The sequence below is a fragment of the Lachancea thermotolerans genome, assembly GCF_000142805.1.
Source record: "Lachancea thermotolerans CBS 6340 chromosome B complete sequence".
Lineage (NCBI taxonomy): Eukaryota > Fungi > Ascomycota > Saccharomycetes > Saccharomycetales > Saccharomycetaceae > Lachancea > Lachancea thermotolerans.
In genome coordinates, this window is record NC_013078.1 from 178287 (window position 1) to 191114 (window position 12828).

At 48.8% G+C, this 12828-nt stretch overlaps 7 protein-coding genes across 7 annotated transcripts; 4 read left to right on the forward strand and 3 right to left on the reverse strand.

The window, feature by feature from the left end:
• Window positions 1–220: 220 nt before the first annotated feature.
• Window positions 221–2107, reverse strand: MPS3 (Mps3p; the record flags this gene model as incomplete). The annotated part of the gene is made up of 1 exon (XM_002551841.1): window positions 221–2107. One exon carries the CDS (start codon window positions 2105–2107, stop codon window positions 221–223), a length of 1887 nt encoding a protein of 628 aa, XP_002551887.1.
• Window positions 2108–2647: 540 nt separating this feature from the next.
• MRPS35 (mitochondrial 37S ribosomal protein mS45) lies at window positions 2648–3917 on the forward strand (the record flags this gene model as incomplete). The annotated part of the gene is made up of 2 exons (XM_002551842.1): window positions 2648–3229; window positions 3471–3917. 2 exons carry the CDS (start codon window positions 2648–2650, stop codon window positions 3915–3917), a joined length of 1029 nt encoding a protein of 342 aa, XP_002551888.1.
• Window positions 3918–4064: 147 nt separating this feature from the next.
• TRS65 (Trs65p) lies at window positions 4065–5438 on the forward strand (the record flags this gene model as incomplete). Its single annotated transcript, XM_002551843.1, has 1 exon — window positions 4065–5438. One exon carries the CDS (start codon window positions 4065–4067, stop codon window positions 5436–5438), a length of 1374 nt encoding a protein of 457 aa, XP_002551889.1.
• Window positions 5439–5768: 330 nt separating this feature from the next.
• Window positions 5769–6422, forward strand: CLC1 (clathrin light chain CLC1; the record flags this gene model as incomplete). The annotated part of the gene is made up of 1 exon (XM_002551844.1): window positions 5769–6422. One exon carries the CDS (start codon window positions 5769–5771, stop codon window positions 6420–6422), a length of 654 nt encoding a protein of 217 aa, XP_002551890.1.
• Window positions 6423–6557: 135 nt separating this feature from the next.
• Window positions 6558–7586, reverse strand: PEX35 (Pex35p; the record flags this gene model as incomplete). The annotated part of the gene is made up of 1 exon (XM_002551845.1): window positions 6558–7586. One exon carries the CDS (start codon window positions 7584–7586, stop codon window positions 6558–6560), a length of 1029 nt encoding a protein of 342 aa, XP_002551891.1.
• A 255-nt stretch (window positions 7587–7841) lies between these two features.
• Window positions 7842–11486, forward strand: BBC1 (Bbc1p; the record flags this gene model as incomplete). Its single annotated transcript, XM_002551846.1, has 1 exon — window positions 7842–11486. The coding sequence occupies one exon, from the start codon at window positions 7842–7844 to the stop codon at window positions 11484–11486; it is 3645 nt and encodes a 1214-aa protein (XP_002551892.1).
• Window positions 11487–11566: 80 nt separating this feature from the next.
• PUS6 (pseudouridine synthase PUS6) lies at window positions 11567–12760 on the reverse strand (the record flags this gene model as incomplete). The annotated part of the gene is made up of 1 exon (XM_002551847.1): window positions 11567–12760. One exon carries the CDS (start codon window positions 12758–12760, stop codon window positions 11567–11569), a length of 1194 nt encoding a protein of 397 aa, XP_002551893.1.
• Window positions 12761–12828: the final 68 nt, after the last annotated feature.

A 12828-nucleotide genomic window follows, 5' to 3' on the forward strand; every position in this document is an offset into this window, starting at 1 on the left:
GGCTCTCGTATTAATAACAATTTTTTTTTTCCATGCAACGAACAGCAAACCTAGGTTGCTGTCACTGAGTTCCAGAGCGATTGTAAGTAAGCAGCCCAGGCCGGTCATGGTGTCCGTCAAGGCTTGTATAATGCATCCTTTATTGCAAAATTAGCGACGAGCTTCAGGGCCGTCGTTTATGCAGTATTGCTTGCAAAATTGTGTCCCGAGTGCATCCAGGTTATCTGTCGTATTCATCTTGGCCGAACGAGGGTACTGCGGGGTCAGCGTCCGATGGCCCGCGCCGTTGCCAGGCTGCAATCTGCGAAGCACGGGATCTTTCACGATCCTCGAAAGGGGAGGCATACTCTGGGATTTCGAACTGCCTCTGCTGAGCATATGTAGAGCTCAGCTGCAAATCTTGAGCAGTTACAGCGTTGATCACAAACTTTCGTAGCGCAGTGTAGTGAGTGTTTCCGTGGTTAGAGCGGACAACAAGGGCCAGACTGCGAACCTGGGGCTTGCACTGGACGAACCAAGGTGGGAGCAGGAAGTACTGGCGGATGCGAGCGTCACTGACATCGTAGTCCCACGAGCCTATCTCAACAAAAGAGTTGTCGCGGTCCCAAACGGCCCCCTGCCCGTGTTTGGCCGCAATACGCTGGAACTCCGCTGTAGGTGGGGACTGTAGCTTAACGTACACGGCGATCGACTTAGGCGCGGAGTTCATTAGGTGTAGGTTGTTCGTGAAACGCCCATGCAAGTATGAGATACGGGTCAAGTACAGCGGCTGCGCAAAGTGCATGGCCCAGGAGCAAGAGCCCGTGGCGCGCTTGTCTTTGCACAGCCAGTAGGTGGATGTCGCAGCGGGTGTATCTGCGAGCAAGTCCAGTGGTGAGACACCGTTCGGTGGGATACCCTGATGGCCCTTAAAGGTGGAAGAGCACAAGTGGTTCAGGATGCGCGTGCCTTGCGCTACGGTCGCGAAGTCCACATCGTCTTGCCACTGGTGTTGGTTTGCATTGTAAATCTTGTGTATTAGTTTGCGTTGGAGCACGTTCGAATATTGTTGAGGGACGTTCTCGAGCGTAGAGATACGCGCCTCCATCTCGCGGAGGATGTCTTCTTTGTTGACGCGCAGCGCCGAATCCAGTTCACGCAGGAAGTCAGACTTGTCCACGTACTCATACTCATCTCTGAGGATCTCCCGCACATACTGACCTGCGTCGTAATTAAAGGGAGCCGCCAGGCCCCTCGGCAGCGTACGGTTTACAGCTTGCGGTATAACTTCGGCGAGATATCTATGCAGTTCCGGCACTACCATCAACGCATTGGTAGAGTTATCCAACACCACGGGGATCTGGTCAGGGAGCAACCGCTCTAGCTCGTGCATGAGCGATTCTTGCCACTCGGTGACGTTATTCAGGCTCAGGCTTTGGGATAGGTCCTGAACTTGTGTGTCAAGACGTCGCAGTTGAGAGTTGACAGATCCTAGGTCCCGTGGAAGAAGCTGTTTCATATGCTTCTCCACTTGTAGTATTATGAGCTTTATGGCATTGTCGAGGTCCTTTTTGGCGGCCTTCTTTTCCTCTTGGAACTCGCGATAGAGAGAGTTCAGTTGCGTACGGAGCTGAGCGTTGGTACCTGGAACTGCGTTTTGAATTTCCGGGGCTTGCGGGGATCCGCCTGGCGCCAATACCATTATCGCGAGGACCACGACCACCAGAGACGCTACCAGCGGGACAAGTGACCCTCGTATCCAAGTGCTGAAGCTTTTAATATGGTAATCTGGGCCGCGGCTAAGCGCTTCCGCTGCGTCGCTCTCCATAATAAAGCTTTGGTCTGCTTCCTCTGTGTAGTCCTCGTCATCGTCATCTTCCAGCGGTTCGCCCCAATCATCTTGCAGCAGCGAGGTTTTGAAGTGCTCGTAGTCTTCATTGATCCCCAGATCGCTATGACTCGAGCTATTGCTGAAATCAAGCATCTCGTTAGAGAAATCGGCGCTCACGGAGTCGTCAGAATCGCTGATCTGCGCGGATCTTTCGCTCCTCCTATCCGCCAGCATTTGATTATAGGCGTCTTCAGTCTTACTGTTATAAAAGCCCCGAGAATGGGTACTCGTATCCATAAGAGCAGTGCGGTACAATATGCGAGAGAAGCCTAAAGTGTCGAGGGAGAGCTGCTACGCGGCGCGATGTTGTGGGTTCTCATCAAAGTTCAAACTTGGGGATATGTCGTCAAAAGTGACATCACTGTTTCACTCTCGAGAGGATTTTAGCGGCGTTTGCGCAGGAAGAAGGGGCTACCATGAGGCACTGGGAATAATTGGAGTCCACGGGTAAAACTACGATTACTCGAATGCATATTTCAGGCGTTAGGATCACAGTCACATATCATTATATACGTATCTCGACACAGCGGACCAGCCGACCAGGCAAGAGGATGCGTTTCTACGTCCAGTTAAATGCCCCAGTTTGCATTACCAAAAAGTCACCAAAGAGCTGGCCTCATTGCGCTATGTTAAGCTCTCTTCTCTCTAGCCCTCTTTGTCACTTTACACATATTGCAAATTTTTTACTGCGGACAAAAAATATGAGCCAAACCTAGGAACATCCATTATTCATCCTCGAGGGAAGCTGTATACTGCGTTTATAAACGCTCAAGAGCCATGCTAAGTCCAGCCCGCTCGGGTCCAGCACTACAGCAAGTTCAATTACAGCAGGTGCGCTTTATCTCGCGAAGGAGAACTGCGTATCCATTCTATGCATTCAAAAGACTGGGTAAGCAACACCCAAAGAAGCATGACAGTAATCTGAAGTATGCTATGCGCCAGTTTTTGGGCCCAAAGAACTTCAAGGGTGAATATGTTTACAACAAGTACTACGGGGTGCCTCAGAACCACGAACCCAACTACATAATGCCGGAGATCGAAAGAGGCCAGAGCTTGAAAGACAACGTGACCGGGGAGCAATTGGCTATTCAGACGGACGGCTCTATTGCGCCTGCTCGCGTGGGTGCAGGACGTCCGCGCGATCCCGTTTCCGGCAAGCGCAAGCTGCAACCGTTCCCTAGCAACAGGCATTGTCTTACGAACCGTGTTTTGGGCGAAGAGCTCAAGCTACAAGTACACGACGACATCCAAAACAAACACCTCTCAGCACAGGAGGTGTCCCAGAAATATGGCCTCAAAATTCCCCGGGTGGAGGCCGCGGTCAAGTTGGTGGAACTCGAACAGAAATGGGAAAAATACGTATGTTAACATGACACGACTCAACACGCGCAGGCGGAATCTGCTCAATTGTTCAATGTGCATCTAATTACTCAATGATGAGCTCAAATGAAAAAAAATATTCGATTAGTCTTGAAGACACCATAAATGGTTAAAAATTCATACAACTCTGACGTGGCAATAGAGCACATAGGTGGAACAAATTGAGCCGCGTCTCGCTTCTACAAAGCTGCAATAACAAGTTACTAACAACGCTTTACAGAACCGCATCGCGCCAAGCTTAAAGAGCATGTCTTCCGTGCTTTACAAGATGTTCCCGCTTTTCGTCCCTCGGGTCGAGGTTTCTAGGGAAAATCTATCTGAAATTCCAGTTCCCGCGAAAGCGCTAAGGTCCAGGTTTATGACTATTGCAGAGTCCGAGCCTTTTGGGCCAATCGACGCTGCTAAAGCCTTGGAACTGGAACCTGCCGCGGAGACCTTGGAAAAGCTTGCCACGCTGGGCGAACATTCTGCTCACCACGCATCAAGGTCTTCGGCACACAAGGAGAAAGTTATTTACGGCGAGTTGTTGAAGGGCGAAAAGTCTTTGTTCAAGTTTGAAAACAAACATGTCGGCAAAGTCGGGTTTCGTTATGGTTCAGGTAATCGCGACAGTAAAAAAGACCGTAAAATCGGATTTAATGAACTTGGTAAGATGGTGTATTTGTGATGAGATCTTGAATAAAGTATAGCCTTGTATATAGTTGAATCTTTCGTTCAATTTTTGAGCACAATGGAAAACAAGATTTGAATTCTTCCTCTCAAACGAAATTTAAAGGCAATATTTTATAATCCACCTTCTGGAGACGATAAGCCAATGAAAATATTACTTCCCTTGGATAAGCATCTCGACTCTGGACCGGAATCCATCGAGAATTCTCATGAGGATCGGAAATTTATTGTTTTCAACGAGGATCTACGCGTGTTCTTCAAGGGCGACCAAGCTAGAATCGAAAGCATATCAGTCTTCATCAATGAAGCTTGTGTGTATAGCTCTAGCCAGCCTGCAAGATCAATCAAAGAACGTGAACATGATCTTTGGGAACTTCACCGGTCCATCGTCGTGGACCACATCTTCAACTCCAATATAGTCATGAATAATGGCCACAAGAACACCCTGCGGATTGTCGTAGAGTATCGGTCGTGCGCAGGCAGAAGTACCCCGCAAAGCGCTAGGAGTTCGCCAGACCTGCCAGATCTTCTGCCATCTTTCGAGCCCCTTAATTCTGGCCGTACCGCTTCGGCTAGCCCACAGAAGATGTCAATGCCCAAGCTACAGACCGCAGAACTAGCATTTCCCATACATTCCTTATTGAATGCACGGTTGAGAAGTGTTGCTGTTCACACAAACCAATGCATATTTTCCTCGCTCGACCTGCAAAGCTCCAAGTCCTGCCACACCATGATGACACTTTATGATCTGGCGCGCATAAGAATGTCCATCAAAGAGATTGACTATAGGATAGTTCGTAATTTCTCCAGCGTGCCGGTGAAACCTCTTTGCCAATTGGAGCTTCCGTTAGAAATGGGACTCTGGGACAGCTATAGTGTCAATTACCAACTTCCACAAACGAAGAACTTAGACTCACATCGCGTCCGTGTTTCGTTGTATTATATTTTGGAAGTTGGCAACTACAATTTTGTGGTTCGCACCTGCTGGGAAACGGACGTCAACGTGAGGAAGCAAAGTGCTCCAACAGCTCTTCCCTCTCAGCCCACTTCTATCATATCAACCCCCATGCTAACACCTTCGATGATATTTGCGTCTTCCGTAAACTCTCTAGTTGCCAACAAGCTCAATAACGTGAAATTCAAGTTTCTGACTAGCCGCATAACCTGCAGAAAAGGCTTCAAATTTTCATTGCCGCTGCAGATTGTCAACCAGTCGCAGTCGCCGCTTGAGATAGTTGTCTACTGCACAAACTCGGCAATACAGCCGCAAGGGCAACTCCCAGTCGAGAAGGAGTATCAGATGCATAAGAGGTGGATGAAGATTACAGAAGGAATCGTGCTACTCTCAAGCGACCACAAATTGCCCACGATTCCTGTGTCTGAGACCTTTTGCGCAAATCTGGAATTTGTCGCCATACAGTCTGGATATTACCATAGCATCCCGGGACTCAAAGTGTTGGACTTAAACACACAAGAAATAATGAATGTCGGGAATGGTGTCAAGGTTTTGGTTGAATAACTTACAACTTTAAATGTGTAGTATACTAGTTAGCATAGCCGTTACTCAGATGAAAACGGCCAATAAAGTTAAATTAAATAGAGACGGAAGCACAATGGAAACCACATTCTTTAAAGTGAACTTGACCGGTACTTTAATTGAGCGTGAAAGCTCGAATTCCCCCATTGGTCAGCTAGCTGGTTAGCCAGCAAGAATAGCCAATTCATTCTGATCACGTGGATATGTCTGTTTGTCTAAATTGATAGGGGCACGTCTAGAAAACTGTAGCGTTTCGAGAATCGTGAATCAACACTTCCGCATAGAACACTTTCAGCCAGCAATACATTAACCATGGCCGACAAATTCCCACCATTAGAAAATGAGGACTTCGATACAGAAGTTACCGCGGGTCAAGAAGAGACCGATTTCTTGAAAAGAGAGGCCGAGCTCCTGGGTGACGAATTCAAAACTGAAGAGGACTCTGAGTTTCTCCAGGAAAATAAGAACGACGAACTAGAGAATTTTGAGGAGCAATACCCGGCGCTTGATGAAGGTGCTGCGGTTTCCAAGGCTGAAGGCCAGGCTCAAGCTGACGACGATGACGACTTTGGCGAGCCTCAATCAGCAGTAAGCCAGAACGCCAGGGCCACAAATTCCGAAGCGATTGCCAAGTGGAAAGAAAGTCGCGACAAAGAGATCAGCGAGAGGGATGCTTCCCAAGAAAAAGCCAAGGCTGAGCTGCAGGAAAAGGCAGTCAAGCACATGGACGACTTTTACGATAACTACAATAGGAAAAAAGAGCAGCAGCTCAAGGATACAGAGGCCGAGGCTGAGAAGTTTTCCAAGGAAAGGGAAGGCTTTTTCAACCAAGACAACACCACTTGGGATCGTGTTCTGCAATTAATAAATGTGGACGATGCTGACCTAGTAGCCGGGAGAGATCGGTCAAAGTTCAAAGAAATTCTGCTCAAGCTAAAGGGAAACAAGAACGCCCCAGGGGCTTGAAGATCTTCACAACTAGCATAGATTGTACACAGACTCGAAGGAGAACCTCTCTTTCATGAGTCTCGGTGACGGGAAGAACACAAGCAGATTATGTAAACTCAAATACACACCATCACAATGTAGCAACCGAAGGAATTAAGGTCTCTGTCCTTCCTCCTGTATTTTACTCCAGAGAGACAAATTGAATCCTGCCCACAGGGCGGTTTTCTGCCAATCGCCTCTGTGTTGAAGCTTGTCGGCGACCAGTACCCTTGCAAGGTAGCGCAGCACGCCTGGCCTTACAAACATGCGACTGTAACTGCTATCAAGCACGTAGAAGCCCAACATTAGCATAGATGATAGTTGCAGGTTCGAGCAAGGTTTCTTCTCAACACGCATCAAAAACCAAAGAAGCTGCCTCCAGATAGCCCATTTTGCAGCGATCGTGAGGTTCTCACCAAAGCAACAGCTAATAACTTTGTCCCAGGTTCCGCGAGACGTTCTTAGCTCACTGATTTCCCGAAACTTGTCTTTGAGGACGCGGGAATTCAGCGCGTTGTGGGTTTCGCGGTCCTTATTGGTATCAGGGCCTCTGCGTTTCTGCCTGTCTTCTTTTTTATACAGAGATGACTTGACGAACGAATATAATGAGATCGTATTCCACAAAGCAAACAAAGCTAGAAAGTCTCTCGCGACCGATTTGCGGTCGAAGAGAAGGCTCTTGACGCGGGCATTGCGGGTTTTCCAAAGCAACGGTAACAGTAGTGACAAAGCCGCTTGCCTTACCGAGTTAGAGGTTACGTCGTCGAAGTGTACAGATCCTGCGATTGATACATGTATATTTCTGACAGCATCTACTATTGATTCCACGAGTGCGTAACTGCTCACCCACGGAGGGAGCATAAGCTGCATCGCAGCCACCAGGGCCGCGTTGAATGAAAGAAACTTGTTTTTCAGCACCTTACGAGCAACAGGATACCCGTTAAGCAGTGCAAGTAGCCAGGAAGCGTTCTGGAAAATCCCGATCACAAGCGCGCGCCTTATTCCGGCGCTAGCGCGGCGCAGCTTGACTAAAGAGAGAATGGATGCCAGGCCGTATACGGCCAGAGCTCTTCGCAGAACCTGCCGCATAGTTATCGGCTCGCTCAGTATAATAGCTATTATCTTCGATAACGCTTTGTTCATTTCACTTCTGCGGTATCTCCTGTTTTATTGCACTGAAGAGCATCTGAGGAATCGACTTCTTTACGCCTTTATCAGCTCCCTCAGCGACTATTCCGGTTCTTTGAGATCCACTGGTCAACCATTTATCTATATTTCATTCGCAGTTTTCACGTATCTTAAAACAAATGGTTTGGACTTCTAGCATAAAAAAATAGCTGATCTGAAAAGGGGTGTTCTAACAAACATCCTATTTCCCATCCTATAAAACTTTACAAGATGGAGGAACCGGAGCCTCCATTTACTGTGATAGCCCAATTCCCATACACTTCGGAACATGACGACGACTTGAACTTCGAGAAAGGTAGCCTGATTACAGTGCAATCCATTGAAGATGACGAGTGGTATTTTGGTGAATATCAGGACGAGAGCGGGACCTATAAGGAGGGCATTTTTCCAAGAAGCTTTGTTAAGCTAGCCGGAGACGAGGAGCCTAGCAAGCCGGTGGAAGATCCCTTGGACCGAGTTCCATCCCCTACCCAAAACCCGGGCGCAGTTGCTTCGTCGGAGAGGAATTCGATCCCGGCCCAAGAAGAGGATGTTTATTCTTCTGAGCAGGAGGAGGATCCCAAGAACTCAGCGGAACACAATGCTGCTTCACAAGCAGCGTCCGTTCCGGTTCCAGTTCCGGTCCCAGTTCCGGCCCCGATCACAAGTTCTGTCAAGCAAGAGAAGGCTAACCAGCCTCTTCAAGCGGAAGCTGGTGAGACGAAGAAGGCGCCTGTGCCTATCTTTCCTGCATCATTCCCAAACTTTGGAGGCGTGGAATCAGGACTTGATAAAAGTCCGGTAGCTCCTCAAGCTTCTAGCGCGGACATGCCAAGAGATAGCGAGGAAGATCAGCCAAAGATGAGCCTCAAGCAAAGGATTGCGATGCTACAGGAGCAGCAGAGACTACAGCAGGAGCGCGAGCAGGAGCTGGTGCAAAAGAAGCTTGAAAAAAAGAAGAAGCAAGAACGCCATGAAGCAGCTGTAATTGAAGCCAGCTCCACTGAGGCACTTGTGATCGGTGAGGAACAACCTGAGCATCCCCAGGAAGATTCTGTTCCAAGCACACCGGAAGAGTCTGCGGGGCCTCAGCTTCCTTCAAGTACTACTGTTGCGAATGATGAGAGCACCTCAGTTCGTCGCGACACGTCTGAGCAGGAAGCCGCGGAAGGCACTCAGGCTACTATTGGCGGTGCTGAGCAAGAGAGACAACTGAAGGACCATGAAACTGATGATGCAGAGAGTGAGGGAGGCCATGCTGCAGCAGAAGAAGAAGACGAAGAAGCCCGTCGTGCGGCACTAAGGGAACGGATGGCCAAACTGGCAGGTGCTGGCAGAATGGGAATGCCAGGGTCTTTTAATCCATTTGGAATACCCATTGCACCTCCTGAGGCAACTGCGGCGAAGACCAAGAAGCCAGAAGAAACATCGAAAGGTGATAAAGAGGTTTCCAATCTCCCTCGTGCAGTTCCTGTAATGCCCTTCGCCGATCCAAATGCGCTTCCAATGTTCAAAAATAAAGCACTAGATACCTCCGAGAAAGAGGCTTTATCTGACTCAAGCGAGGTTCCAAAAGAGTCAGCTGGTATATCTGATCCGAGAGACGAAGAGAACGATCAAGGTTCCGGGCACGTAGTTGAAGAGGTTATATCCAAAAATGGAGCCTCCAAGTCTGCTCACGAGTATGCAAAGCTCGCGGCCCCTCCTCCTCCTCTTGACACTCCAGGAATGGAGGCCGACGCTGAGGAAGAAGCAGGGATGGTCGAAAATAACTACTTTGGAAAGGACGCTAGGCACACCACCGTGCAGCCAACCCAAAGCGAGACTGCCACCCCTGTAAAGTCTCAAACCCCTACCCAGTCCCCACCTATTGAAATGAATCGTTCAAACTCAAAGAGCGATCTTGCCTCAGACTCAGACGGCTACTTATCGTCTGTCGAAGACATTTCCGAGACCGGCCCCAAGTTCCCTAAGGATATTCCTCATCTGTCTAAGCATGCAGTAAAAAACGCCTTTTCTTCTACCCGGAGTTTGAGCTCGGGTATTGAGTCAACAGGCGATGGCACTGAGGCTAACCTAGGCCAGAACAAAGAAGGCGGCTTTGATGTCGTGAAAGCAGCGCAGGACACCCGCCTTGATACGGCGACTCTCAACGAATATGTCCCTCCACACTCGAATTATTTGACAAATCAGCATGGTGAGGCAAACATCAGAGCGCCACCTGTTCCTTCTGCGCCGCCCGTACCTTTGAGACCTTCTGTGGATCGAGTGTTACCTACGGATGGTGATGGCGAACGGCCTTCAGAAGCTTTCGGGGCCTCCACAAGCCGAGAAGCGCCACCTGTTCCTACCGGTGGAAGCGCGCCACCCATTCCAGTCGAGAAAAGAGCGCCACCAGTTCCGCCTGTTGGAGGTGTGCCACCCATCCCTCTCGAGAAAAGTACACCTCAAATTCCTTCCAGCAGAGGTGCCCCGCAAGTTCCCACCGACAAAGGGGTACCACCAATCCCTACTAACAAAGGAGCACCCCCCGTTCCAACTGGCAAGCAGCCTCTGCCCATTCCTTCAGAGCCTATAAGCAGGAGCACGCAGCACTCAGCTACTGATAGGGGCCATCCGGATGTGCCTCCTGTGCCCTCAGTCCCTCATGCGGTTAACCCCATACCGTCTGAAAACCTTACTGAGAGTAATTCGAAGATCGGGAGCATCTCCTCCGAAGCAGACACGCCTAATCAGTTTGCCAGCTCAACACAAAAGACACCTAAAGAGGCGCCACCTCCACCTCCTCCAATAGCCACGAAGAACGAAAACATTCTCGAGGAGGGTCCGAAGTCTCCACCACCACCACCCCCTCCCTCGGTATCTCAGCCAAGCCGTCGTCACAATAGCGTCTCCTCTGTTGGTAGAGAAAAGCGTAATAGTGGGATTCCTGAGGTACCACGGAATATCCCTCCCATCCCTGTTGCCACTGCTTCACATGCGCCACCCTCGTCTGCTCCGTCTCCATCAAAGAGTATCCCCGAGTCCTTCAAAAACACAGAGCACTCGGTGCCGTCGTCCCAGGCACCCTCTGGTCCTGCTGGGAAAGAAATGAAGAGATCTCAAACATTTGAAGCCAATCTTGAGAACCAGAGGCCATGCATCAAGTTCGATGCGGCAGAAGAGTGGTGGCTGACAAAATCTATACCAGCTGGTTTGATTGGAAACAACCGTCTCAAATACTTGTGGGAAATGGACGAGAATCGCATAGAGAAGAGAGGCAAGGAGCAGTGGGTTATGAGAGACTTTTACTTTCTCTTCGAGGACTACTCTCAACTGCATGTTACCGTTACTTTCAATGAGGCAAACCCTCAATTAAGTGTGAAGTTTTGGGAGGAATTTATCCCCCGCCCCTCAGCGGGCCACGACTTGGAGAAATTCGCCTCGAAAATTGGCTACAAAATTTTTGAGCAAGCAAACCAGCTAATCAACACGTCTTCTCGTAACTTCGTCCCTAAACTCATCGAAGGTTCGCGTGAGCCTGCCATTCCCCCTATTGCATCCAGAACTTTCGGAGTTCCGCTATTGACATACTCGCCTGAATCCACATTGGACGAAGATGCTTTGAAGTTGATAAGACCTGGTGATATTTTGGCTGTCCGTAGAGGCAAGTTCCAATCGCATGGCAAGTTGTTGCAAAAGACAACCCACGAAATTGGAATGGATGCTGTCCCCTTCGCCGGTGTTATTACCGAATACGATTTCTCAAAGCACAAATTTAGGGTGATAGAAGAGCACAACGGCAAAATAAAGCAATCAAGCTATCGCGTTCACGATATGAAGAGCGGTAAGCTCAAAGTGTACAGGGTTGTTGGCAGAAGTTACGTAGGCTGGTAAAAGGCCCAGAAGGAAACAACTTTGTGTTTGTAATTACATACATGTGTATACGCTGCCTTGGGTTCTTGTGGAACTTCTTTTCATGTCCAGCCGCTTTTTGCCCACTTCGGAATCTCGGTCTCGAATTTCAAGCTACCGGAGTCATCTGTGTACTTCCATGCATGCAGGAAAAGTTGCAATTCCTCGCAGGTTGGGTCAGGATAAATACTGGCATCGCATTCCGGGCATTTCTCTAAGGTAAGGGCTGAGCGCTCTGACCTTTGAAGTTTCTCTGCCTCCCCCAAGAATTCCTCAAATAACTCAGATAGAGAGGGAGATTTGTTTGCTTGCTTGTTCCAATTGTGACATTCTAACATAAATGTTAATCGCTTGGGATATCGAGAATTCTTAAGATTATAAAAAGGGTCGTTGACTATTGGATGCCCTAATCTTGCAAGATGAATTCTTATCTGATGTGTACGCCCTGTGATCGGCTGACACGCGACTAAAGTTTCGTCAGACTTCGGATAATATTTGAGTGGATAGAATTTCGTTTTTGCCTCGCGGGGAGGCGAGAATGCTGCTGGGAATTGTTTTTTCAGCTCGACGGTATATATGGCAGAATCTACAGTCTGAGTCTTGTCTGGGCTCTCGAACGGGGTTAAAGACCCTAGCGTGTCAGCCATGGGAAATGCGCCGTCAACACGAGCAAGGTATATCTTACTCATAGTGCGCTGCCTAATCTGATGCTGAATTTTGTTCGCCATATGCGGGTTTTTGGTGAGAATCAAGACCCCAGATGTGATCTTGTCCAAACGGTGACTTGGAAACACCGTTTTGCCGTGACTCTTTAGTACCTCCACTAACGTATTCTGATAATATTGCCCAGTCGGGTGGATAGGTATGCCACTGGGTTTGTCTATCACTAGTAAATCTTCACACTCGTGCACCACCTTCATACCTGCAACCCAGCCGAGGCCGCTATTCTCTTCTTTGGCCCATTGTCTGACAGGAGGTTCATGCTTATGTGACGTGGTTCTGATAACGTCTTTGTTGCGAATTTGCCCCTTTAAGACTTCTTCCACGCTCAGCTCGGCCCCGTCACGTATAATTTGGAACTTCTTCTGTAAGATGCCTTTCTCATATTCTTCCTTGGTGTTCGCTCGGAATTCATCGCTTAACACATCCAACAGTGTTCTGTCAAGCCATCTTCCTTTAGCGAAAGAAAGCCTCGAGTGATGATATGGTTTGATCTTTCTCAATCCATTGGCGAAGTACACTTCAGCCCCCATCATAGGTAGCTAACTCTCGGTTTGAGCCCATTGGTTCTTGCATAATCACAAGCTCATCACAGATCAGCGCA